This window comes from Eschrichtius robustus, chromosome 11 (genome assembly GCF_028021215.1).
Source record: "Eschrichtius robustus isolate mEscRob2 chromosome 11, mEscRob2.pri, whole genome shotgun sequence".
Classification (NCBI taxonomy): domain Eukaryota; kingdom Metazoa; phylum Chordata; class Mammalia; order Artiodactyla; family Eschrichtiidae; genus Eschrichtius; species Eschrichtius robustus.
The window spans coordinates 68,427,577-68,455,280 of record NC_090834.1 but is presented as its reverse complement, the minus strand read 5'-3'; the positions used below and the strand labels follow the sequence as shown (position 1 = coordinate 68,455,280).

Sequence of the window (27,704 nt, the reverse complement as noted above, 5' to 3'; positions counted from 1 at the left end):
GGATAGGGAGGGTGGGAGGGAGACGCAAGAGGGAGAGGATATGGGGATATATGTATACGTATAGCTGATTCACTTTGTTATAAAGCAGAAACTAACACACCATTGTAAAGCAATTATACTCCAATAAAGATGTTAAAAAAATAATAAAAATAAAAAACATATTTTTTAATATAAGTATGTCTCGTGGACTTCCCTGGTGGCACAGTGGTTGGGAATCCGCCTGCCAATGCAGGGGACAAGGGTTCAAGCCCTGGTCCGGGAAGATCCCACATGCCACGGAGCATTTGAGCCTGTGTGCCACAACTACTGAGCCTGTGCTCTAGAGCCCGTGAGCCACAACTACTGAAGCCCGCATGCCTAGAGCCCGTGCTCCGCAACAAGGGAAGCCACCGGAATAAGAAGCCCGTGCCCTGCAATGAAGAGTAGCCCCTGCTTGCCACGACTAGAGAAAGCCCACACGCAGCAATGAAGACCCAACGCAGCCAAAAATAAATAAATAAATAAAAATAACTATGTCTTGTGCAATATTTGGGACATACTTATACTAAAAGATAAGTGTTGTTTATCTGAAATTCAGATTTGTGTAGGTGTCCTGTATTTTATCTGACAACCCTACTCAGGGCTTCTCTGAGCTGCCTCTAACTGCAGAAGAGGGCTGGAGCCCATATGTGACTGGCTCAGGGCCCGCAGCGCCACGATCTTTCTCGAGAGTGTACTGCACCCAAGGTGATGAGGAGTGAGTCAGGGCAGGGTGTGGACTTCCAGGAGAGAGGCAGCACTTCCTCACCTGTGTCCAGGCAGGAAACTAATTTCTGTTGATCAGCAAGTGTGAGGTGCTGGCACTCTGCTAAGCCCTTCAATATTATCTCATTGAATCCTCCTGCAACCCTAGGAGTTAGCACGTGTGATCACTATGATTCCCACTTTAGAGATGAGGAGACTGCTGAGTCTCCACGAGGTCAAGAGCACAGGACTGTCAAGTGGAAGAGCAGGAATTGGAGCCCCGGGGCTGGAGCCAGGTCTGGGATTAGCTCATCTTCCAGGCCCTTCTCTCTGTTAATCCCAAGGGTTTAAGGTGGGGAGCGGCCTCCACCTCCGAATCCCTGGGACAGGAAATGTTCCCAGTTTCCCTGGCACTGGGCCAGGGTCTTGTCCAGGCTCACATGCTTGCTGGAGACTCCAGGCTGGGAGACAGATCTGCCGAGTTCCCCTGGTCCCCGTCTGGCCGGAACATGCCCAGAGGCATGAGCTGCCCGTGGGCCCTGCCCTCCGCTGTGCCGGTGCCCGTGGGAGGGCCCCAGGGCCAGCTGCTGCCTCTCAGGCCCAGCCTGCGCTGAGCCCCGGGTGGCCTGGCCAGCTTCCCTACCGTTAGCCCCCTGAGCCAGGCCAGAGGGGTCCCTGAGGAGCTCTGGGCTCTAAGTCCCAGCCCCTCTCCGAGGAGGCGGGCAGCGGGGCTCGGCAGCCAGAGGCTTCTCAGCTCTGAGCTCTGGAGCCAGATGTAACATTGACCTTAAATGGTAAAAGCTCCCCAGAGTGAAGAGAGGCTGGCCGGAGGAGGAAAGGGGAATAACTCAGTTTTAGGTAAGTCGTTGCTCTCTCCAAGAATAACCTGCCTCTTCAGCTGGGAGCAAGGGAACACTTCTCCTCCTTAAAGGTACAGGGTGCTGGGATGGGGGCGCCTGACTTTAACTTTCCAGGGGAGTTGGCTTGGTCGGATGGCGTTTCAGCTGAGTATTTTTATTGTTGCTGTCATAATTTTCAAATAAGAAGTGAATCTTGCCCGTCCTAACTTAACTAAATTGTGCTCCTTTTGCTTGCTGTTGGAAAGCATGCACAGGTTAGGGTGAAAATGTGGGTTCTGAGTGGGGATCCACAACCCCAGGTTTCCTGTGGGCCCCTTTGGAGCAATAGAGGGTCCCCAGATTACATAAGCCGGCTGGTCAGGGCTTTCCCCACACCGCCTGCTACCCCTTCCCCAGCCCTGCTCTGTGCTTCCTTATGCCTCTCTCTGCCCCCCACTCCCACCCTGTGCCACCCGCCCCGTGTCCACCTGGGACCTTGTGCTGGCCCAGCCCTGTCTCCCTCCCTGACCTGCCCCTGCTTCTGTCCCTGCACTTCCCATCCTGTGTTCTGGTCACAGCCCCTGTTTTTATCCCTGTCCCCATCTCTCCTGTCTCCAGCTTTGCCCCCGTGCTCCTTCCCTGCACCCTCAAGGGGTTGCCTGTGCCTTGTCTGTGGCCCCTAGCCTGCACACCTCCAGGAGCTCGGAGTCAGAGCTATTCCTAGAGTGAGCGGCACCCGGGCTGCCTTTCTCCAAAGGAAAGGCCAGTGGAAGCCAGAGGCCAGAGAGGGGCCCAGTTGTCCGCTGCCTCCTGCCCAGTAAACGGCTGTAAAAGCCTGGAGATGCTCTGCAGATTGAATAAATACAGTGCGGGATCTGGGACCCCTGGCTGGCGCTCCCACCTCCCAGAGCTTGGCAGCTGCTGCTTTTTTAACACTCACGCTTCAGGCTGCTCTTTGAGGGTCTCGGGGGAAGTAAAGCAGCCCATGCGTCTCCTACAGGAAAAAGGAAGCCGCTTCCCAGGGCTGTTAGGCTGGGAGCACTAGGGAGCCAGACGTGCCAAGGGTTCTGTTGGCCCCACCAGGGGGCAGTGACGTGCTGGTGAGACAGGTGGACTCTGGACTGCCCCTCAGCCGTCCTCTCTGTGGCTTGGCAGTCAGCAGAGGGACAGTTTGACGAGGAGGAACAGAGGCCCAGGTGGGTGGGGAGGAGAGATTTAGGAGTCCCCAGACTCTGCTCTTTGAGCTCTCCGAGGCAGGGGGACGGAGATAGAGAACTCAGTTCTCTTGTAGTAAAAGCAAAAGGAAGCAGGAGAGAAAATGGATATGAATTGACTTCGTGCCAGGGTCTGTGCTAGAACTGTTATTGAATTTAATCCTGGTGGTAGAGATGAGGACATCGTGGTTGAAAGAGGTAAAGCAATATGCTTAAGGGAGCACAGTCTGTAGGTGGTGAGCAGGGATTCCAGCTCAGGCCAGCTTGGTCCAAAGTGGGCACTTCCAGGGTTAGGTGCCACCCTGCCTCTAGGTAGTAACCAGGGTCTCGGGCAGTTATTGAGCATCGCAGTCCAAATGATGGGAGAATCAGGGGGATCGCATTTGCCCCATGAACCTTGGAGGCCAGACCCTGAATTCAGGTGACAGCCCAGGGCAGCCTCACTGGTTGAGATGCAGAGGCGACACAAGTCCGTGACCTTGGACACACCCTGCCTTCTCTGCGAGGGCCTTCCCCATGGGAGAAGGAAAACAGGTCAGCCAGACAGACAGAAAACCTCTCTGCTAATCGGCTACAGATGTAAAACAGAGTTAGAGAAAGCTGGGCTTAATCACCTCTCATTACTTTCTTCCCAGTACTTTTAAATTTATAATTCTTATTCAGAGTTTTTCCCTGGTAATAAAAGTAATGTGTATTCTTTGCTAAACTTTCTTGGAAAATATAGAAATAAGTATAAGTAAGAAATTCAGAAATAAACATAAAGAAATAAAAGTTCCCTCTGGAATCCTATCACTCAGAGATAAATATTGTTAATATTATGGTGTGTTTCTTTCTTTATATGTCTCTATATTTTATAAAACTAGGGCCTCACCATGTGTGGTTTTGTAGTCTGATTTAAAAAAAATTTTTTTAAAGGGAATTCCCTGGCAGTCCAGTGGTTAGGACTCGACACTCTCACTGTGGTGGCCTGGGTTCAATCCCTGGTAGGGGAACTAAGATCCTGCAAGCCACGAGGTGCAGCCAAAAAAAAAAAAAATTTTTTTTTTAAAGACTGTTTTTTTAGAGCAGTTTTAAGTCACAGCAAAGTTGAGAGGAAGGTCTGCATAGAGATTTCCCAGATCCCCCTGGCTCCCACACATGCAGAGCCTCCCCCAACATAACAGCCCGACCGGGGTGGCACATTTGTTACAACTGATGAACCTACACTGACACATCATAATCACCCAAAGTCCGTGGTTTACCTTAGGGTTCACTCTTGGTGTTGTACATTCCATGGGTTTGGACAAATTGTATAGTGACATGTATCCACCATTATAGTATCATACAGAGTATTTTCACTTCCTTAAAAAATCTTCTGTGCTCCATCTATTCATCCTTCCCCACCAACCCCTAACAATCACAGTTCTTTTTACTGTCTCCGTAGTTTTGCCTTTTCCGGAATGTCATACAGTTGCAATCAAACACTATGTAGCCTTTTCAGACTGGCTTCTTTCACTTAGTAATATGCATTTAAGATTCTTCCATGTCTTTTCATGGGTTGATAGCTCATTTCTTTTTAGTGCTGAATAATATTCCATTATCTAGATGCACCACAGTTTATTTAATCATTCACCCACTGAAGGACATCTTAGTTAGTCTTTTTTTTCAATTTTTTAAACACCGAAGTATAGTTGATGTGCAATATTATGTAAGTTACAGGTATACAACATAGTGATTCACAATTTTTAAAGGTTGTACTCCATGTATAGTTATAAAATATTGCTGTATTCCCTATGTTGTACATTATATCCTCGCAGCGTATTTATTTTATACATAATAGTTTGTACCTCTTAATCTCCTACTCTTATCTTGCCCCTCCTACTTCCCTCTCTCCGCTGGTAACCACTAGTTTGTTTTCTATATCTGTGAGTCTGTTTCTTTTTTGTTATATTCACTAGTTTGTTTTATTTTTTAGATTTCACATATATGTGATATCATGCAGTATTTGTCTTTCTCTGTCTGACTTATTTCACTTAGCATAATGCTCTCCAAGTCCATCCATGTTGCGGCAAATGGCAAAATTTTGTTCTTCTTTATGGCTGAGCAGTAGTCTGCTTTTTTTTAACTGAACATTCTATCATGATTATTTTCTCATGTCATCAAAGATACTTCAAAACATGATTTTTTTTTTTTTAAAGAGTGGGATTTTTTTAAAATTAATTAATTTATTTATTTATGGCTGTGTTGGGTCTTCGTTTCTGTGCGAGGGCTTTCTCTAATTGTGGCAAGCGGGGGGCCACTCTTCATCGCGGTGCGCGGGCCTCTCACTATCGCGGCCTCTCTTGTTGCGGAGCACAGGCTCCAGACGCGCAGGCTCAGTAATTGTGGCTCACGGGCCTAGTTGCTCCGCGGCATGTGGGATCTTCCCAGACCAGGGCTCGAACACGCGTCCCCTGCACCGGCAGGCAGATTCTCAACCACTGCGCCACCAGGGAAGCCCAAAACATGATTTTTAAGGGGTTGTATACTACCAAATAATTTTAGCTGTGCAAAATTTAATCATGATTCCTCTCGTTGGGCATTTACAAATGTGGTTTTTCTTTGGGGCCTGTCTCAGTGGCACACACATGATGGCTTTTCCATCCCTTTTGTGGAGTTTGGAAACTCTGCGCTCCCAGGTGGGCTTGTGCAGTACGCCCTAGGGTGTGGGCTTGTTCTGCAAGACGATAGTAAGTGGGATACTGACTCAACTCAAAACACATGGACTCACGTCGGAATTGCCTTTTAAGTTCTTTCCTGTCCATCTGAGTTAGCCCAGCAGTACGGGTGCTGCAGGACTTTCAGTACTAAAACCAGACGTCAGGCAAAACCAGGCAAATCAGGGCAAGTTGTTCTCCCGGGTTTGAACCTAGTGTGCCTTCAACATCTTTCACATGCTTGCTTGTCTCTCTTCTTGACAAAATGAGAGCAAGTCGTGGGCTTGGAGGCTTCGTCAGGAATAGCTAGAATTTAATAACTGTTTTCACTAAATTTGTTTTTACAAATTTGTGGTATAAGTGGTACTGACTTTTCCACGGATGGTAGGGGTATAAAGTTTCCCTTTAAAATAAATGTGATGACAGGGGAAGCTAACACCTGCTGAGCGCTTATTGTGTGCTAGGTGCTGTTCTAATGCTTTCCCTGCAGTTCCTCATTTCATCCTCACAGCAGCCTCTGAAGTAGTTACTACTGTTATCCCTATTGTACAGATGAGGAAACTGAGGCACAGAGAACGTAAAGAACTTGGCCAACAACAGAGAGCTGGTAAATGGCCCAGGCAGGACTGCAACCCTGGCTTTCTGGCTCATTGCCAGTCAAATGAAAGAAGATTAAACCAATAAATATATAGGTGGCACAGACATGGGAGAAAATGTGAGGGTGGTGTGCAGATGACTCAAGTTTAGGAAACATTGGCTTGGAGGAAACTGGGGTTCTGTGAGCAGGGGTATCAGTGGGTACAGGATGGGGTGGGGGGAAACTGAGCCACCCCAGCAAAACCAAGGGAAAGTTAGGAACCTGTGGGCCTGTGGGAGAGGCCGAAAGGGATGGGGCCATCCAATGATCACAGCAGGGCTGCATGGCTGGGACGTGGTGCAGAGGGCATGGTGGTCACCCCGTGAAGGGACACACAGAGGCTACAGGACATTCTGCCAGACAGACACCCTCTCTGGAGGGTGTTTCCAGAGAGCCCAAGGTTCCCAGTTCATCAGGAGAAGAAAGTTTGAAGATACCCTTGCCTTTGCTCATACAGGTGTGGTCAAAAGAGCGCTGGCTCCAAGTTGGGAGGAGGGCTTGGCCTTGACCAACTCTTCCCTTGTGATCACAGTGGGAGCTGGTGCCTGGAGCTTGAGGCAGCATCTTGCCCTGCTGGAGAGCGCAGGCCCTGGAGTGACCATGTGACTCCACTACTGACCAGCTATATACCTTGAGCCATATCTAACCTCTCCAAGCCTCAGTTTCCTCTCCTGTAAAACAGAGATAATGATGGTGTCCACTTTGTAGGATTAAATCTCTCAGCCTGGTGTCTGCTCTTAGCACCCAGTAAACATCAGGTATTATTATTTCTAGCCTCTGTCCATCCCCCCTCAGAGATTCCATCAAGGACACTTCTGGACTGGTTGTGAGGCTCTGACTGGCCATAATTCTGGGTCCCAGTCTCACCTCCATTAATGCGCCAAGGGCAGTGGCAGACTTACGCTCTAGATGACTGGCCATTGGTACCTGGTGGGGTCTTTAAGGAGGCTCAGTATAAACATCTCCTTCCTCCACTTAAGTTCTAAGGCTCGTTGAGAAGTCAGCCTAATAGCACCCTTATGACTGATAAAGTTAACAGGAGAATGTGGTTTCCATGGCAGGCAAGCAGGCTTTCTAATATTGAATTGAGCAGACTTACCCCCCAGCCCTATGTAGTGCCCTCCAGGGGAGGCAGGCCCCTTTAAATCTTAGAGCCTGGAGGAGCAGAGCAGAACGTGTGTCCCAGGAGGAAGGGAAGAGGAAAGGGCTGACTATTGATGTTAACACTTCTTGAACTCACCGTCAGACAGCCATTCCCCTGGGGCAGAGCCAGGAGTCTTACATTTTTGAGGCTCCTTCCACACGGAGGGAACACTCACGTACGGAGAAGAAGCATTATGCTTCTAACAGAACTGCAGTGATGGTCTGGCCCAAGTCATGTTGCTAAGCTGCAGGGCTGCCATGTGGTCCCAGGAGGGCAGGCACCCCAGCTCCTCTGCTTTCTGCCTGATGGAACGTCACCCTTTCTCCTCCTGAGATGCCTGGGAGGCACCTGTTTGAGGACAAGTGCTTCCCTGGACAAGATAAGCATCCAACTAGAAGTATCTGGTGTGATTTTTTTCTTTTTTTTAATGGAAGTTCCATTTAGGCAGCTCTAGCGAGGGAGCAAATGACCGTTCTCTCCTCTGGGATACTTCATATAGACAAGAGAAGAGAGGGAAGGAAACTACCTTTGTTTGAACATGCTGTACATGCCAGGCATCTTGTGTATGATAGCTCATTAAATCCATACTTTGGCCATATAAGGGAGATATTTATGAGCAACTGATTCAAGGAGGTTAGGCCACTTATCGAAGACCATTAACTAGTAACCAGTAAGTGAAGAATGGGATGTCAAATCCAAAACTATCAGACCCCCAATCTGTAGCAATTTCCATCACTCTGTGGCTTATACACCAGGCCACAGTGCAGAGTGAGAATGTCCAGCCCTTGTCCCTGCTCCTATAGTTTGAGCCCAGGAGGCCCCCACACTGCTGCTTAGAGCAGAGGCCCTGAGCTTTGGGGGCAGGAGTCTGGGGCAGCTGTTCCACTAGGCCGGCTCTACTTTGCATCTCTCTTTTGTCTCCTTTTAGCCTGTGACTGTCTTTATCAGGTCTCATAACCTTGTCCATGAACAAGGCCCTTCTTCTGTTTAGTTGGAAAAAACAAGTCTAGAACCATGAGCTTTTTATTGGCAGGAAATGCCATGTCCTACATTGTGAGTCTTGAGTCTCTCTCTCTGACTCACCAAGGCTTGTGTTGGAAAAGTTCATAGATATGGCCATGGTCACCCAATCTGCCACAGAGGCAGCATGGAGTAGTGGTTGGGACCTCAGGTTCTCAAATCAAATGACCTGAATTCAAGTCCCAGCTCTGCAACTTACCGTGTGACTTTGGGGGAAATGATCTAACTTCTGTCTTACTTTTCTTAACCGTAAAATGAGGCTGATGGTGATAATGATATAACTTGATCAACTAGTTGTTGTGAAGATGAATGGATTGATGTATCTACAGTACTTGTATGTGTATAAGTACTCAATAAATAATAACCATATTTAAGCTCAGATTAACATCAAGCACAGGTAACTCCTCTATTTTGTGGCTCCAAATGGTCAGGTTTCCCTACGGGCTGTCTTGCCATGATATTTTCAACTTGTTTGGGGATTAGTTCCCTGGTAGAAAGACTGTAATGTCCTTCTGGACTTCTTAGCTAAGACATATTTCCTGTTTCCCAGCTGAAACAGGAAACTGGTCCCTGATGGAAGGCGACGCTGATGAGGCTGAGTATTGTTAGGAGGAATCTAGATGGTGGATGCCAAGAGGACTCCCTGCGGAGCATGATCTTGGGGATATTCAGGGTCCTGGACCCATCTCTAAGCCTGGTCATTGGTCTGGAGTTGATTATGTACATGGAGACTGACTCATGATAATCAAACTCACAAGAGACTGAAGTATGTAATTCTGAATGTCTGTGTGCTAATGTATGGGGAGGAATTACCCTTTCCAGTGACCACAATGCCTGGGAGACGGAGATTTTGCTCAGAAGGTGGAGAGTTCTGAGGGGTATTTCATGTAGGCCATAAAGTGGCCTGATAGCCATCTCTGCCTACAACAGAGGGGTCTCTCCCCTGGGAACTTTAGATAAGCATTTCTCTTTGGAGTTCGCTTTGTCTTCTGTAGAAAGATGGGATTTGTTGGAAGGTAGTTCAGAGAATCAAAAGGAAGGAGTAGACCGTTAGGCTCCAGGAAGACAGCCCCCAGGGCAGTGCTAGGGACCTGGCAGTAGGAACTTGCCAGTGTTTTCTCTAGAGCTGAGGGGTTCTCTAAGGCAAAGGGTTTTTGACGGTTCATCTCATCAATTAAAAAAAAATTTTTAGTATGCATCTCTAATTTATGTGTATTTATTTTAAATTATATTCATGAGCTACCATATTAATGTTATTTTATAAAACATGTAAAATTAGAAATTTTAAAGGCTGAAAAAGAGAAAATACTATTTGAAAATCTTGCTTTATGTTTTTAACAGTGCCAGCAGCTATGTTTTTTTTTTTTGCTTTCCTTAAAAGAGTATTCTTTAGTAAAAGAAATGTGATTATTTATGCCTCATTATATTTTAAGATCTCAGCACTTTGGATGAACCCTGGCTTTAATGACTGTCATGGTTAAACCAGCCACTGTACCAATCAGTCTCCCAGTAAGGAACCAAATCCAACTCAATTGGCTCAAGAGACTTTAACAAAAAGACTATTTATAGAGGTTTGGAAACCACAAGGGATGAGGCCCAGGTACGCCCCAAAACTAGCAGCAGCAGGGAGCCGTTAGCTGCCCTAGCCAGCAGGGGCGAGAGAAGAAAATAGTGTGATTGGAAGCCAGTGAAGAGCTGGGGAAGAGGGACCATCCAGGATGAGCCGTAATTAGGGAGGGATACAGCCACTGCCACAGATGTAGCATGGAAGAAAGGAGGGGGCAGGGAAGGAAATGCCCAACCTCTCTCTCCCCCCACCTCCTGCTGGCCCATTGGCCAAACTCAGCCAGCAAGCATGGAAACCCAAGTGATGCATCCTATAGTTGTCATCTGGGAGCACAGAGCAGAGAATGGATCCTGGGGCAGGGCAGGGAGAGGGAAGGCAGGCAGAGGATAGCCAGCTCAGATAGCTGATGTGGAAGAAGGGTATCCTTACTTACTGAATTCTAAGTGAAATTTTCAATTTGATCCACCAGTTTGTAAAAACTTTTTTGAGAGTTGCTTGTGGTGTTAGTGGTAGTAATATCTTCACTCCACATTTTTTGCAGGAGGCTTTTAAGGCACTTGCACATTGTATGGTAGTTGGCTTGGTTAAAACTAGATAAATATATTTCATGAATCCACTTGGGCACATTCAAGATGTATCATACTTTGCTGAAAGCAAATGACTACATGAGTGCGATGTCAGTCCCTTAGCGTTGGAGAATTTCCCCTGTTCGCTCAGGACATCTCACAAACTGGCTGTGACAGTGACCTTTCAACGTTGAATGAAGGCACCATTGCCAGTCTGCTTATTTAATACTAAGGAAGTGAAAATAAATAACAGTTTCCAACTGTCTTCCCATATTCCACTGGATCATCTTGCATATTCCCTGGGCATGCATACGCCACCCTGAAGACCACTGCACTAGGGCTCAGCTCCTATCTTGACCAGGTTCCAGTGGTTCCTAGTTTCTGTCCAAGGTCTCGGGGGAGAGACCCCGATGGGCCCAGCTTGGTTGGGTCAGTACCAATCAGCCATGGTCAGGTGACAGGAACATGGGGTATCGATGTGGCCATGGGGAGCCATCCCTTGTATATAGGGGTTCCTCTTAGAGAAGGGGAAATTGCTGAAAGCAAAAGTCTCTCCAAAAGATCTCATCACATGCTTATAATTGTCTTCCTGTCCTGCCTTCTGGAGATCCTGGTCAAGCCTCCCATCTCTTCAGCCACATTTACGGACAATTTCTTGGGTTACTTCCATAGATGACTAATCATATCCCTTGCATGTGGTTTTTCACATGGTTGTACATCAGACGGCAGCCTTGTTTCCCTGCTGTTGTCCCCATGTACGGCCAACATTCCCAACAATTCTGGGGTTCACAGGACCTTACACTGGTTGGGGCAGACTGTTTCTCTGGTTAGCTGGGTTCAGCAGAGAAAGATGGGTGTGGGGATTACCTCAAGGATCTGGCACATTTAGATCCAGAAACACTTGCAAGTTGTCCCTCTATCGTGACTCCTACAGTCTGTAAACCACAGAAGTTGTGTAGGCACGGGAACAAAGAAAGCCTGACTTTTCAGAGTCCTGGACGGGGAGGTTCAACTTGCTGAAATCCCCAGGAGCTTGTTTCACTTGACAGTGACAAGAGTAATAATAATGTAGTTATTTCTATCACAGCTATCATTTACTGAGCACCAGCTACATAGTCTGTTAAATGCTTTACATACATTATCGCATATTTTTGCAATGCCTTGTAAGATCGGTAATAATAATATCTACATTTTACTGATGAGAAATCGAGGCTTTCTGAGGTTCACTAGTTCACTCGGGTTTACACAGTGGAAAGTGGCAAGGTCAAGGCTAGGTTGCCCTTGATGCAAAACACACACAGCCCATCAACAGATAGAATCTCACACTTGGAACTATCAGGCCAGGAGGAGATAGACGCTGGGCCAGTAAGATTTTTCAAAAGGTTAGATCATTACGGGTTTATTGAGACGTATTAAGGGAAGCTAGAACCGTGGCAGGTTTAAGGTGGTTCTTGGTAGATAGTGAGTGAATAAAAGAATGAACCCTCCCAGGTCTGAAAACAGTAAAAGCTTTCCGATATCCACCCCTGGTGCTGAAATGAAGACAGCATATAAGCAGTGGTCCCAGGTCCTAGGCTTGGCTCTGCTTCCAACTCATTTTGTGCCCTTGAGCAGATCACTTCTCCCTTCTGAGACCTTGGTTTCCTCATCTGTGAACAGTTCACCCTCCAAGGCCCAATGGTTTACCCCAGTGATTGCATGATTGAGGCCAACCCAGAGCAATAATTGTGTCAGACACTGCATCTGTGACAAAGGAGGATCTCAGATGTGTTAAAAGGGTCAGCTGTTTTAGCGTTCTCTAAAAGCCCATGCAGTGCTTTTGGGGAAAGTCAGAACTGGCATCAGGTCCAAAGTAAATGGACGGCTGTGTTTTTAAGAAAACATTTACTGCTGAAGGGACTGCTTATTCATTCTGTTTTTGTTAACAAGGCATTTGACTCATGCTTTGGACAGTTGCTGCTCCGATCAGAGATGATGGTCTTGTGTTCGTCACTAACAAAAGCAGCCTCTGGAGCCTAGTCCCTCTTCCCTTACACTGCAGGGCCAGCTGCTTCCAGCCCTCCAGCTCTAGAAGCACATGAGTGTGTCCTATGGGGTGGGGAGTGGGGACAAAAAGACTGGAAGTCCTTTGGAAGGGATTTGGGGCACCAGAATTTGGGGGCCTCCAAGAGGCATTGGGTACCCCTCAGAGCTCCCTAAGTGGAGATCTGGAGAACTGAGGAGACTCAGAAAAATGGTATAAGCAGCTAACTACATCTTGGGGACTAAGTCTAATGCAAGTTGAAATGCCCACCTCCATCCTATAGCCAGAAATTCTAGAAGAGACCATCCTATATGGAATATATAGCCAGCACTAAGTGAGTATATGAATGCCAAGAACTCCTGGATGGCCTTGGCTGCCAAAGCCGTTCTCTGTTGCCCAGTAGCACATTCTCATTCTGTATCTCATGTGATCCTCCCAGAGGACCGTGGAGCCACGTGATCTGTGTCACCTTTCATGAATTCTTCAGATTTCACAGTCTTATGCACTATAGATGGCATAGCTCCTTCCATTGCCCCCACCCCTGCCCCCAGGGCCACAGTAGGATTTTGGTGGGCTCTAGGCATTTTTTTTTTTTTTTTTTTACTTTTTGGCTGTGCCACACGGCATGCGGGATCTTAGTTCCCTGACTAGGGATCGAACCCACACCCCCTGCAGTGGAAGCGCGGAGTCTCAACCGCTGGACTGCCAGGGAAGTCCCTGGCCCCTAGGCATTTTTGCCTTCATGAGCCCCTTCTTGCTTATGAAATTTATAACTCTGTTGGTGTAAAGATAAATATATTAATGTTATCTATTAAAACATTTTTTTACCTAAAAGTTCATTTTTTTTCCTTCTGACTTTTAAAAGCAATTAAAACATTTTAATGGGCACTAGGCGCTGTTCCTACCGGCTGTAATGGCTGAGTCAGCCCTGCCCCCTCACCTTCCTGTTCAGAGCCTGGTCTAGGGACGAAGGGCATCAGCATCTGCTGGGAGCTTGTTAGAAATGCAGACTCTCAAGTGCCGCCTCAGAACTGCGGAACCAGAGTCTGCAGCTTAACAAGACCCGCAGGTAATTTGTGTGTATATTATAGCCTGAGACATGACGTCTACCACACTGTCCCATGGCACCGCTGGGGATATCTGAATCATAGGTCACACCGTTACCCCAAATTACAGCAAGAAGTTCAGTAACAGAAAATCCTATGTGGAAGATAACATCCAGTGTTAAATGGCTGTGTAAATGCCAAGAATTCCTGGACGGCCCTGTGTGCCAAAAGTGTTCTCCTCTGTTACCCAACTGACGTTCTCCCTCCTCTTCCCCCTCCCCCGCCCCCATACACACACACACACACACACACACACACACACACACACACACACTCAGTGGAGAAGTCAGTCCCAGGCGGAGGGGTCTGACCTCTTTTGCTTCTGAGTTGGTTCTTCCAGTTTTTCTATGAAGCACCTGGCCTCCAGAGCCATCTCAACAGAGGCAGAGGCAGATGCAGGAGGCACAGCCCTAAGTTCCTCTACTCAGAGGTGACACCAAGTCTCTTGGGCAGAGCTAGTTATACGGCCCCAGCCAACTGCAAGGGAGGCTGGGAAATGCAGGGGAACACAGGAGTATTCAGGGAGCACTAACCATCTCTGCCCCAAGTGGAGAATCAGTGAGACAAGTAACAGCTACTGCAGGGCCTGAGGCCTCCCAGAGGCAAGACATTAAGAAACTGGGATGTGGACAACTAGAGACTCAGAGCTTGCAGAGAAGTCTTTTAAAAGCTGAGAGAATTAACACAGAGACAAATGCCTGCCCTCCCCCAAGGACTTACTCTTCCAGTAAGGGGGAGGGGAGAATCAACTGGGCAACAGAGAATGGTTTTGGCAGCCAAGGTCATCCAGGAGTTCTTGGCATCCATATACCCACTTACTGCTGGCTATATATTCCATATAGGATGGTCTCTCCTAGAACTTGTTGCTACAAGATGGAGACTTAGTCCCCAAGATGCACACTTAAAGCCGCTAAGATTTTAGGTCGGTTGCAGCAGCTACTGTAAATTACCCTAATTCACTACCCAAGCACCCTTGTCATAGACCCCTCTCCCACTTCCCCAAAAGGAAAGTGACAACCTGTCACTCGTGCTGTCCTCTCCTTGTGGCTTGGCCATCCAGCCTCTGCCTGCTTAGTGCTCTAACCCCACCTGCTCTGTGCCTTGCCCCTGGATTAGAGGCTTACTACATTCTATGTTATAGGGAAGGAAACTTGAGATCCCACTGGAAAATAAGTAAGGAGAGTGCAGAATCTTGGTCTTCTGACTATTACGTGCCTGTCTGTGAGGGAGAAAAAATGAAGTAGAAATAAAAGGAGGCTTTCACAGGCATCAAGGATAGGAAGGGTTGCTCCTAGGGAGCCACGGCTGTCTTTTAATTGGCTTTGCACCATCTTCATTAAGAGGTTTTATAATATCAGAGGCCACTGTTGGCCTGGGGCTGAGGCTCGAGAAGGATTGAAAATGCCAGCTAACATCTAATGAACGCTGACTATGTGCTGAACATTGTTCTAAGAAGCTTATGTGTAGAATATGATTTACATTGATATCATCATCCATGTTTTACAAATGAGGAAACTGAGGCACAGATAGATAAAATAACTTGCCCGAGGTCACGCAGCTACCACACGGCAGGGCTGAGATGTGATCCCAGGCAGCTTGGCTCCAGAGCCCACGTCACAACCACCATGCTCCCTGAGCTCTGGATACCCACTAATTAGAGGGCTTGAGGGCATCTCTGACCAGTACTTTAAGGAGGACACATTGAGCTACTCCTTGAAAAAGGAGTCATTCCATAGTCATTCCATTTGACCTTCCATAGTCAAATAAGTCTGGGAAACTATCTATACTTTCTCTCCCTCTCGGAGATTTATCCTGCATCTCTGCTTCTTAAGGGCTGAGAAGGCCTGCAGGACAGAAACCTGCCTCATGCTGTCATCCGCAAGTGTATCAAAATGTGGAACCTTATTTTCAGAGCTCATAGCAGCACCCAGAATGAGGGTTGCAGAGGACATACTTTGAGAGAAGCTGGCTAGGGACATTTGTGCTTGAGTGGATGCGGCATCTAGAAAGCCCTCACCACTTGCAGGACTGCCAAGGCAGGCTCTAAGGGGGCCAGGTCAGCTCCAAAAGCTGGGAGGCAGACGGTGGCCAGAGTGGGGACAGCACGGGCTCTGCTGGTTCCCAGTCCTGCCTGGTCACCCTCAGCTCTGTTGCTCTGGAGGAGTCGCCACAGGGCACTGAGTCTCAGTCTCCTCATCTGCAAAATAACACCTTCCTTCTAGTGCAGTCGGGGGATTGAGTGAGCAGATGTACCTAAAGCGTCAGGGACAATGGTATGCTCTGATGAATGGTGAATGTTGTCATTCTGTTGTCTATTTTGCTTGCCTTATTCTTTACAGTCTTCTAGGTGGTTCCATGTGGAACTAGGATATGAGGGTTGGAAGCTTCCAAGGAGCAGGCTGGGCCAATTCCACCCTGTAAGGCTGGAGGTCGTGGTGCCCCTTTTCTGCTCCAAAGAGGTCAGGGGACTCCCCCGTCCAAGAGAGAGTTTCCTCCTGAGAAGGGGAAGGGGATGCTCTCGGGTTGGACGAAAGAATAAGGAGGAAATGTCAAGAGCTGAGGCTGCGCTGTGGGACACACTCAGATTTAGCTTCAGATCAACATCAAAAGGGAGCATTAACCCAGGACTCCAGCAGGTCCCAGAAGATCCAGAAAAGGCAAAAGTTGATCTCCCTGCTATAGGCAGAATCCGCCCCAGGAAAAACGTTCTGATTCTAAATGAGGTGCCAACTGGCAGAGCGTGTGAAGTCGGCGCCAGCACTGACAAGTCACCTAGCAAGGCGCATTTCTAGACAATGAGGGACCTGAGAATACATTTCAGAAGGTGATTATTTTTAAAAAGACCTTGGACAGAGAGGGCCACTGTGGTTGTGAGGAAAGGGCGCTGGGCTGGGAGTCAACCTCAGCTGGGCCCCTGATGGCTGTGACCTTGTCAAGTCACGCCACCCCACGGGAACTCAGCCTCTTCATCTGAAAAACAGACATAATAGTATCTACCCTGTAGTATTTCTGTGAGGGACAAATTAAATAGTAGATCTTAAGTAGCTTAGATGATAGAAAGCTCTAAATAGCAAGAGGTTAATATTAAAAACAAGGAACACCCTTTAAGGATTGCCATCAGCAGACAACCATCAAGATGAAATAGCTTCCTTCTAAAAAGCTGATGGACTCTTCCAAGGTGAAGTCCATCAGTGGACCTAGGCTTAGGATGCTGGTGAAGGTTAAAGATGACAAATGTAAGAGGCTTCCCAGTAGATGCAGAATTACTATATGACCCAGCAGTTTCACTCCGAGGTATATACCTAAGAGACTTGAAAACAGGTGTTCAAACAAAAACTTGTGCAATAATGTTTATAGCAGTACTGTTCACAATAGCCAAAAGGTGGAAACAACCTAATATCCATCAACTGATGAATAGGTAAAGAAAATGTGATATATCCATGCAATGGAGTATTATTCAGTCATTAGAAAGAATGAAGTACTAATACATGCTACAACCTGGATGAATCTTGAAGACATGAGGCTAAGTGAAAGAAGCCAGACACAAAGGCCACATACTGTATGACTCCATTTATATAAGATACCAAGAATAGGCAAATCCGTACAGACAGAAAGCAGATTAGTGCTTGACAGGGCCTGGGGGGAGGGAAGGAATGGGAAGTGAGTGCCTAACGGGTATGTTTCCATTTGGGGTGGTGAAAAAGTTCTGGAACTATGTCGTGATGATAGGCACACAGCATTGTGAAGGCACTTAATGCCACTGAACTGTACACTTTAAAATGGTTTAAACTGTACAATTTATGCTATGTGTATTTTACCACAATTTAAAAAAAGTTCCTGGTGAAGAGGAAATGTGACCCCAAGGCTAGATTCCCCTCTCCTAGAGTTCAGTTGAGGGGAGGGGTAGGGGCTTCAGAGCTTGTCGGCTGGAAGCTGAGGTCTCGTGTCAACAAATTTACCAAGGGCCTGTGGCAGGCAATCCTTGTGTGAGGGCCCCAGGGGGCTCCAGAATCGAGGACGACATGCTTCCTGCTCTCAAAATGTACATACATTATTCTCACTTAAGGACAGACTTGACAAGTACTATATATGACAAGGGATTAAGTTCAGGGCAGTGGGACATTCATTCTGCCTTGGCCATCTGTGCAGGCTTCTCGGAAGAGAAGATAGTTGAGGAGGTGGAGTTTTGGCAGGTTGGTAAGGAGGGGAAGGGTTTCCAGGGAAAGGCACATGGTGGGTACGGGGTGGTGGGATGTTTCTGAGTGGGGAACGCGTTGCTGTGAATCAGGCACAGTATCTGCGGAGTTGGCGGGTGGGAGAGAGGGTCCCGAGAGAGATACGCTCCAAAGGCAATTAGGTCAGCTTGTGGAGGGCTTTGAAGGTGGAGCTGGGGAAGTGGGGACTTGCTCTCCAGGCCGGGGGGAGCCAAGGAGTCCTCTAAGTGAGGAGTGACATGACTAAGCCCGTGTTCGAGAATGATCAGTGTGGAGGAAGATGGCCTGAAGACAAGGAGGCTGAGGACGGGAAGGTGGGCTGTGGCCTCATCTCTGCAGGGCTCAAGGAGGCCCCCTTCCTCCCCCCTCCCCCCCACCCCCGCCCCAAGCAATGACAGCGGGAAGGGTAAACCAAACCTGGTGAGCTTTGCATTAGCCAAGATTCTTGTTTGCATGGAACGGAAACTCATTCAAATTAGATTAGGCAAGAACCAGAATTTTCTGGGTCTCATAACTGAGAGGTCTAGGGAATTTCCAGAAATAGCTGGATCCATGGGGCTTGTTCCCTCTATCTCTCAACTGTCCTTGGTTTCAGATCTCTCCTTAGGCAGCCTTTGCCTCTCGGCGGCACTGTGGCACACACAGGTCCCGGCTTACAGCCTCCTCTCAGAACCCCCAGCAGCAAGAACTCCCCCAGTCATTCCAACGAAAGTCGCCAAATTGAATTTATTGGCCCATTCTTAGTCTCGTGTTCATCCCTTGGTGAATCACCAGGGCCAGGGGTGTTCTGATTGGCCAGGCCTGACCCCACCCACCCCAAGCACGGGGATGAGGAGATGCTGCTGTTACCAGAAGAGGGGGGACTTGCTGCCAAAGGGGCATAAATTGCAGCTGTCTCCCCAAAGCATCAACCCTGTGCCAAGCCATTTACACATCTCACTTCATCCTCTCAGCCATCCTGAGGTGGAATTGGTTACCTCCCTTTTACAGAGGAGGAAACTGACACGTAAGCTAACTTGTCCTCCCTCCCCACCCCAGCCCCACCCCCAGCGCTTTCTCTGTTCTGTGCTGCATGGCATCTCTTAGGGAGGCCAAGTACAGCCACTAAGGAGGGTGACAGCTAAGGAAATGAGAACTAAAGTGCATGATCTTTAAGCTGAGAGACACTCAAGCTGCATTCAGTCAGACAGCTCATGCAGGGGTTGGAGATCCTGACCACTTAGCTGTTGGAAGATTGGAGGTCAGTCTGGTTGTTGGAGACGCTCCTTCTCTGCGTCACTCCTGTCCCGTTAGCAAGGCAGCTGGGAATCACTGTTGATCCGGAGGTGGGAGAGTGGGGGTGTGTGCATCTCTAGACATGGAGTACAGCCCAGTGGTGATGCAAAAGCATTCACTGCAGACAACTTCACGAACACCATAGCTTCCCTGCCCTTAGCAAGACATCGCAGAAGAGGGTGATGGGGCATTTGTCAGGGAAGAGGGAGTAAAGGGCATTCACGCATAGAGCACAGGATGTACAAAGGCACTGAGGCATGCTTGGCGTGACAAGTGTTCATGATGATAAAATTCCCTGGGAACCCAGAATAATTTTATCAGGGAGAGACAGGCTGCCATGGAAATGGCTTCCTGTGGCATCAGCACCAAGCTAGAAGCTCAGGCTTCCCCAGGTGATTCTGCTTCCCTGGTCTTCATTTTTAGGAATTAATTTACAACTAATGACAGAGAGTCACCCAGGTCACTCTCTGCCCTTCCAAGCCATGTGCCAGGTTAAAGGCCTTTGACTTGGTAACAGCAAGCAGCATAAATCTAGAGCATTTCCTGTTTGGGAAGCAGGGCAAGTGATGCAGTGTCAAGAGGGTCTGGGCAAGAGTGAACACAACCAGCAGAGCTTAACGGTTGCCCAGATCCCCACTGGGGTCTGACACAAGGCACTCTGGGTGAATGGGGACGTTCTAGAAATACTGACATCCCCAGGGGACTGGCCTGGCCCAGGGTGGAAGGCAATTTTAGATGCTCGACTACTATTTTCGGATTCACTACTTCTCCAAATGGTGGGCAGCCGCGGAGGCCTTCAGGGAACCCGAGCACTGTTTCCCAGCACAGCTCTGATTCAGCCTGCCCAGAGTCTGCAGACCAGTGCCCACTCCCCCCATGCTCTGGGTTTTGTGCATTTCCTAGTTATATGCTGGTAAACAGCACCCAATACTAACTCCTGCAAAGAGAATTCATCACACACTAATACAAAGGGATCAACCACCATCTTAGGATATGACTCAAGACTATGTCAGGGATACTGTGCAGCTTGGACTCTGGCTAACTTAGGAGAAAAGGGATCAGAGCCAGAGACATCCAGAAACTTCCCTTCTCAGAGTTGGCTGAATCGGGCAGGGAGCAGATTCTGTGCAGGGAACAGAGTCACTTTTCCTGTTGAGCTGAGATTTCCTCTCACGTGCTTTTCAGTGGTAGAGGGGCCACAAGACAGGGGAACAGGCAACACAGGATGCCTTTATTGGGCTAGCTCTGAATGGACGAAAGGAATATATAAGAATGTGTTCTGGGAACTTTCCAGCTGAAAGCCCAGAGGAGCAGTGCTGGTGTGCTTGTCACAGGTCACATTCCTTTCTGTTTCCAAAGCTAGTCCCTACTGATGAAGGGGAAGAGTACAGGGGATCTCCAGACTGCGATGAATCCTGTCCTTGAGCCTCGTTTCATAGAGACTTCAGGGTGAGAATAAAAGACGTCATTCCCATTTGTGCCCATACCTGTAAAAGCACAATATATATTTGAAGGTCTTTGCTAGCAGAATTCTAAATGCCTCAGGTGAGAAATGATGTACCCTGCAAAGATGATTTGACTTTTGGGAATGTTGCATGTGTTGAGTGTGGTCTGGAGTGAGTGTGTGGATGTGGATGTGCGGTGTGCATACGTGGGCACGCGTACTGCATCCCAGCTCTCACCATCCGTGCCTTGAGTGCCTGATGAGAGCTCTGTCTCTTCCTGTGGAGCTCAGTGGCTCGCTCTACCTGGTTTACTGCTGTACACAGAGCTTGGCTTTGAAAATACCCAGTAAATGTCTGCTAAATGGAAGAACAGACGAGCGATCTGCACGTGCATCTTGGCAAGTTTCTCTTTCTTTTGGGCGTAGTCTTGTCTCCACGTCTCTATGTGTCTGTCTCTCTGAGCTCATGTCCCTGGTCCCTTCATCTCTTCCTATTTCTTTTCTTCTTTTTGTTGTCTCTTTCTCCTTCATTTCTCCTCTCATAACCCCATACACACACATATACTCCATCTCTTTTCCTCAACCTGTTTCCCTAAATTTCTTGTTGTTTTCTTGGTTTTCTTTTCTCTTTTTTTGGGGCAAAAGTTTCATTTTTTAACAGCTTTATTAAGATATGATTCATATACCATATAATTCACCCAATTAAAATATACAATTTAAAAATATACAATTCAGTGGTTTTTAGTACAGAGAACTGTGCAGCCATCACCACTATTTAATTCCAGAACATTTTCATCACCCAAAAAGAAACCTGTATCTATTAATAGTTACTCCCCATTCCCCCGCATTCCTCTAGCCCTAGGCAACCACTAATCTACTTTCTGTCTCTATAGATCTCTCTATTCTTGACGTTTTGTATGAGTGCAGTTATACAATACATGGTCATTTGTGACTGGCTTCTTTCACTGAGCATAAAGTTTTCAGGGTTCAACCATATTTCAGCATGTGTCAGCACTTCATTCCTCTTTATAGCTGAATAATATTCCATTGTATGGATATACCATATTTTATTAATCTATTAATTAGTTGGACATATGACTTGTGTCCACTTTTTGGCTATTATTAATAATGCTGCTATGAACATTGTGTACATGTGTTTGTGTGGACATATGTTTTCATTTCTCTTGGGTATATACCTAGGATTGGACTTGGCAGATCATATGGCAAATCTGTGTTTACTCTTCTGAGGAACTGCTAATGTGTTTTCCAAAGTGGCTGTATCATTTTACATTTCCACCAGCAATGTATAAGGGTTCCAATTTCTCCACATCCTTGCCAATTCTTGTTCTTATCTGTCGTTTTTCTTTTAGCCATCCTAATGGGTGTGAAGTGGTATCTCATTTTGATTTGTACTCCCTGATGGCTAATGATGTTGAACATCTTTTCACATGTTTATTGGCCATTTGTATATCTTCTTTGGGGAAAGGTCTTTTCAAATCTTTTGTCCATTTTAAAATTGTTTTTTGTCTTTTTATTACTGATTTGTTAGAGTTTTTATACATTCTGGATACAAGTGCCTTATTAGAAATATTATTGGCAAATATTTTTCCCCTCCTATTGGTTGTATTTTCACTTTCTCAATTGTATCATTTGCAGTTCAAAAGTTTTTAATTTTGATGCTGTCCAATTTATTTATTTTTTCTTTTGTTGCCTGTGCTTTTGGTATTGTATCTAAGAAGGCGCTGCCTAACCCAAGGGCACAAAGGTTTACTCCAGTGTTTTCCTCTAAGAGTTTTATAGTTTTAGCTCTTCCATTTAGGTATTTGATCTATTTGGAGTTAATTTTTGTATATGGTATAAGGAAGGGGTCCTACTTTATTCTTTTGAATGTGGATATCCAGTTGTTTCAGAACTATTTGTTGAAAAGACTGTTCTTTCCTCCATTGAATTATCTTGGCACCCTTGTTGAAATCAATTGACTATAAATGTAAGGGTTTATTTATGGACTCTCAGTTCTGTTCCATTGATCTATATGTCTATCCTCATATACTACCCAGTATCATGCTATCTTACTGTAGTTTTATCTGTTAAGTTTTGAAATTGAGACTTGTGAATTACCCTTTTTTCCCCTTCTTTCTCCAGATTTGTTTTGGTTATTCTTGGTCCCTTGCATTTCCATATAAAATTTAGGATCTGCTTGTCAACTTTTGAAAAAAGGCTACTAGAATTTTGATAGGGATTGTGTTGGATATATAGATCAATTTGGGGAATATATCATCTTAATATTAAGTCTTCTGATCTATGAACATGGGATGGCATTCTATCTATTTAGGTCTTCTTTAATTTCCTTCAACAATGTTTTGTTATTTTGAGAGTATAAGTTTTTCGTTTCTTTTATTAAGTGTATTCCTAATTATTTTATGCTTTTTGATGCTATTATGAATGGAACTGTTTTCTTTTATTTTTTTAATATTTATTTATTGATTTAGGCTGCGCCAGGCCTTAGTTGCTTCACACGGGATCTTCGTTGCAGCATGCGGGATATTTAGTTGTAGCATGCAGACTTCTTAGTTGCAGCATGCAGACTCTTAGTTGTGGCATGCGAACTTTTGGTTGCAGCATGCATGCGGGGTCTAGTTCCCCGACCGGGGATCGAACCCGGGCCCCCTGCATTGGGAGTGCAGAGTCTTACCCACTGGACCACAAGGGAAGTCCCTGGAACTGTTTTCTTAATTTCATTTTTGGATTTTTCACTGATAGTGTATAGAAATATAGTTGATTTTTGTATATCAATCTTGTATCCTGCAACCTTGTATCTTGTATACAACCTTGTATACAAAATCTTGTATCCTGCAACCTTACACAAGGTTGCAAGATACAACTTTGTGTATTAGTTCTAATAGATTTTCAGTGGATTCCTCAGGATTTTCTCTGTATAAGATTATGTCATCTGCAAATAGTGATAGTTTTACTTCTTCAAAACCAGAATTCTTGGGGCCTACTCCAGAGCATTTTTATTTCATTAGAGGGTCCTGAAAGGAGCTTTGTGGCTGGCCTAGAGAAATACTAAAGCGGTTATTCCCCCAAATTCATTGATCCCAATTCCAAAGATTAGCTGTTTGAAAAAGAATTGAATTTAAACCCGATATGGCTAAGAAATTCTGTCAGTAGCTGTACTCATTTGCTAGGGTTCCCATAACAAACTACCACAGACTGGGTGGCTTAAATAAGAGAAATTTATTTTCTTACATTTCTGGGAAAGTCCAAGATCAAAGTGTCAGTAAGTTTGTTTTCTCCTGTGGTCTCTCTCCTTGGCTTGCAGATGGCCACTTTCTTGCTGTGTCCTTACATGGTCTTTCCCTGTGCACACACATCCCTGGTGTCTTTCTGTGTGTCCAAATTTCCTCTTCTTATAAGGACATGTGTCAGGTTGAATTAAGGCCTAGTGGCTTCATTTTAGTGTAATCACCTCTTTTAAGACCCCATCTCCAGATACAGTCACATTCTGAGGTGCTGGGGGCTAGGGCTTCAATATGTGAATTCTTGGAGAACACAGTTCAGCCCATAGCAATAGCCTTATTGGTTTTCCTCTGAGAGATCTGGTCTCTGGTTAGTTGCAACTAGTGAAGCCAGAATTTATTTAAATAACCCATTCACAAGACCACCAAATGACAGTGACCTGCAGCCAGAATTAAAAGGCACTGCCTCTAGTCCTGAGCTAAAGGATCCTCGCTTGCGGTCTTGCATGTTCCTTGAGCTCATTTTTGTCAACCTACCCTAGAGCCACATCAAAGAGGGTCCAGCCATCAGACTCAGACATGCATGTAACACCTAGAACCTCTATTTATACTGCCTGCTTGAGAGAAAGTAATTCCAGATTCTGCTGGGTAAACAGTATGGTGACATACTTGCACGAGGAGTCCTTCTGTGAAGTGAAATGTGAAGTTCCTAAATGGAAAGATTCCCGTGAAATGAACTTTAGAGTTCTGAAATGCAAAAGCTCACTCTAATTTTGTTCTTTTTTGAGCAAAGAGTCAGTTGTGGACGTTCAAGATGCTAACTATTCTTTGCTCTTTAATTCTTACAATAGCCAAAAGCAAAATTAGTTACGTCTATAGAAACCAAAAATCAAGCTTTCTCTCCAGGTATTCTGAGCTGAGGATACATCTCACTTCAGCTGGTGAAATTATCTCCCTCTTTCCTCTGCACAGTCTCTGCTCCCTTTTTCAGTCTTTTGTTTTTAACTCTCTTGCCTTCTGAGTGTTTTTATTGACATCTGGCCACAAACCCTTTTAGCAGGCGTTGTAAATCACCCATAGGGAAATCAATAAAAACCAGTTCAATTCATAGTTAATACTGATTTGCTCCCAGATAACCAGGATCCTGCAGCCTCAGAAGTTATGCCCATGGGGAGATCTGCAAGGAGGGTGAAGGGTAAGGGGGGCATTGTGTTCTGAAACAGGAGGTGGGCAGCCAGCTCCCAGAAGCTCAAGGAAGGGGTGGACTTTGGCCTATGTCCATGCTTTTCTCATCTGGCCTCTAGGGAAAGCTCTGTGTTTCCATTTCATCCAGCTCAGATTTTTCCAACCACATCAGTGGCATTTTCTTATCTTCCAAGAATCTGCTTCAGAGCTAAAGTATCTTCTTTAAGCCTCTAGACGGGGCAGCAGGAATGAACTGCTGGATTTGCTGGGGAGGGGGAAGGTAGCAGAGTAAGTTACTGTAGCACAGAGGCGTGGAAGAGGAGAGAAGCTCTGTCAAGCTGTCTGTTGTCAGGCCACTGCTTTCTGTCCCCTCCAGGGGTCAAATGTCAGAACTTTACTGTACAGAAGGTGAAAGCTAGGCCCAGAGAAAGGCATGACTGGCCCAAAGTCACAGAGTGGTTTCATAATGAGGTCACAAAGAAATGGCCTCACTGCTTTGAAATCCTAGTTTTCTTCCCAAAAGGAACTTTGCTCAGGAAGTGCAAATTCATGGGTAGTCAGAACTAAAAAAAAGTAAGGCTCCAGAGAAAAAACATCAATCAGCTAGTTCATTTATTAAAGAGGAGTACATCAAATTGCCTACTGTAAGGGGCACCTAACAGTTTGGACCAACCATTTATGCCCTCTTGGGTAAGGGGAGCATACTAATCTTTGAAAAGAGAATTTCCTAGAAGGGGGTTTTCCTCTCTTCTCCGTCAAGGAGAATATTCTATTTTTTTTTTTTTAAAGCATCTTTACTGGAGTATAATTGCTTTACAATGTTGTGTTAGTTTCTGCTGTATAACAAAGTGAATCAGCTATATGTATACATATATCCCCATATCCCCTCCCTCTTGCATCTCCCTCCCACTCTTCCTATCCCACCCCACGAGAATATTCTAACTGCAAGGCCCAAGGTGCTGGAGTTGGTGGGAGTCAGTGAGATCCTCTGTGGTGCCCTGAGAGCAGGGCCTCCCCTGCCCCAGGAGGGAGAATCAGGCTCACAAGCAGGACTGCAAGGTAACACTCAGAATGCCTGATTTTACTCCCCAGGTGGCCCTGGTTTCCTCAAGTTGAACATCTCTGACCCTCCAGGAAGTCTTGTCCCCTCTCCCCTTAGGTGTTTTCAGAAGACGTATGCATGTAATCTGGGTTAAAGAATTATTTGATTCAGTTCAACATTTGCCAAACCCTAATTATGTATCTGGTGCTGGGGATACAAAGATTAAAAGACTGGGTTTTGAAGGATGAATAGGAGTCTGCCGTGAAGCCCACTGAGTTGCTGTCAGCCAAGTGGGGGAGACCAACCTGAAAACAAATAATTGGAATTGTGTTAGAGCAGGTTTGGCCAACTTTTTATGTAAAAAGCCAAATAGTAAATATTTTAGGCTTCGTAAGTCAGATAGTGTATGTCTCACCTACTCTACTCTGCCCTCGGAGTGTAAAAACAGCCATAAACAATACATACATGAATGGTTGTGGCTGTGTTTCAATCAAATTTTATTTACAAATAGAGTCAGTGGGTCATATTTGGCCCACAGGCCAAATAATTTGCTGAACCCTTTGTCTGAGGAATGTCATCATAATATGGGAACCAACCCTTCCGAGGGTCCATTTTCTGGTTTGTTATCAGCCTCTCTCACCTGGAAGTGCAAGTGAGAAATTTCCAGAAGCTTCAGCATTTCCAGAAGCTTCTTAAGAATGACTCAGCTTAAACCCTGGATTGAACTCTGCTGTTTACCAAACAGTTAACTTAAGGAGAGGTATTATACATATAACAAACTGCAATTTAACAGACAGAATATACAGGAATCTGATGTTAAGGATAATAACTTCTCCATGATGAATTGGTGAATCCTTAGCCAGAAAAACCTCTTCTGGTCCTGTGCTGGTGTTTCTGTTGTACCACCTCTGCTGCCGGGTTCTGTATTGCCCTCATCGTGGTGTGCTGGACCGAACCCTGGGCTTGGAGACAGACTATACCCTGAGCTCAAACCCTGTTTACAGTGCTTGGTAACTGTAACGCCTGGAGCAAATTACTTAGCCTTTCTGAGCGTCTCATCTGTAAAATGGGAATAATAATATCATGCAGGGCTGTTGTAAGGACTGAATATGATAAAAAGGATGTAAAGAGCCAGGTAGAGCACCTAGTGCAATAAATATGGGTTTTCTTCTGCTGATGCCTCGGAATTGTTTCCATGCACTCACCATCTTTCATTGTGGGAAGATGACAGCTCCCCCGGAGAGAAATCCTCTGTGGTTCCTTCCTGTCTCAGATCATTAAGCAGCCGAAATTGCTCATGCCTGTTCAAGTAGCAGCATACTGAAATTCACGTGCCTCAGGCCACCAAAATTTGCTGTTGGGACAGTCATTCCCAGGCTCCTGCCTTTGCCCTCCCTGCCCCCAGCCTCCCAGGCCACTGCACATCACTGTTTACCATAGCCTGCTCTCAAGCTGTGCTTGAAGACTCAAATCCTGCAGCTATTTGCATGAATCTGGACACCAAGGGAATTGCTCCGTGTTACTTAAGCACATGGTTTCTTGTGGCCACAGCCTCCGTCCAAGGAGCATCTTTTGAGTTGACCAAACTGCAAATGCAGTTCAATTCAGATTCTCCTGGTGAAGAAAAGACCCCGACCGAGATCCACAACTGCTCCTGTCCCCTCCACAGGCCTCGGTGGGTGAGGTGTGAGCTTCCTCCTTGTCCTGCAAACTGAGGTCCTCACCCCAAACTGTGGGGCTGGGGTCCAGGGCAGAGGGCGGCGGTCATGTTCACACAGCCTCCCGTTGCCG

General features: G+C 46.3%; 1 protein-coding gene across 4 annotated transcripts in view; it reads left to right on the top strand.

The window, feature by feature from the left end:
• Positions 1 to 1,195: 1,195 nt before the first annotated feature.
• The window catches only part of IRAG1 (inositol 1,4,5-triphosphate receptor associated 1), a 120,621-nt gene continuing 94,112 nt past the window's right edge, over positions 1,196 to 27,704 (top strand). For 3 of the 4 annotated variants that reach the window (XM_068555470.1, XM_068555468.1, XM_068555467.1), the window contains exon 1: positions 1,196 to 1,581. In XM_068555470.1, the coding sequence (XP_068411571.1) occupies positions 1,515 to 1,581 (67 nt within the window). In that variant the 5' untranslated portion in view covers positions 1,196 to 1,514. The other variant, XM_068555471.1, reaches the window with a different exon arrangement.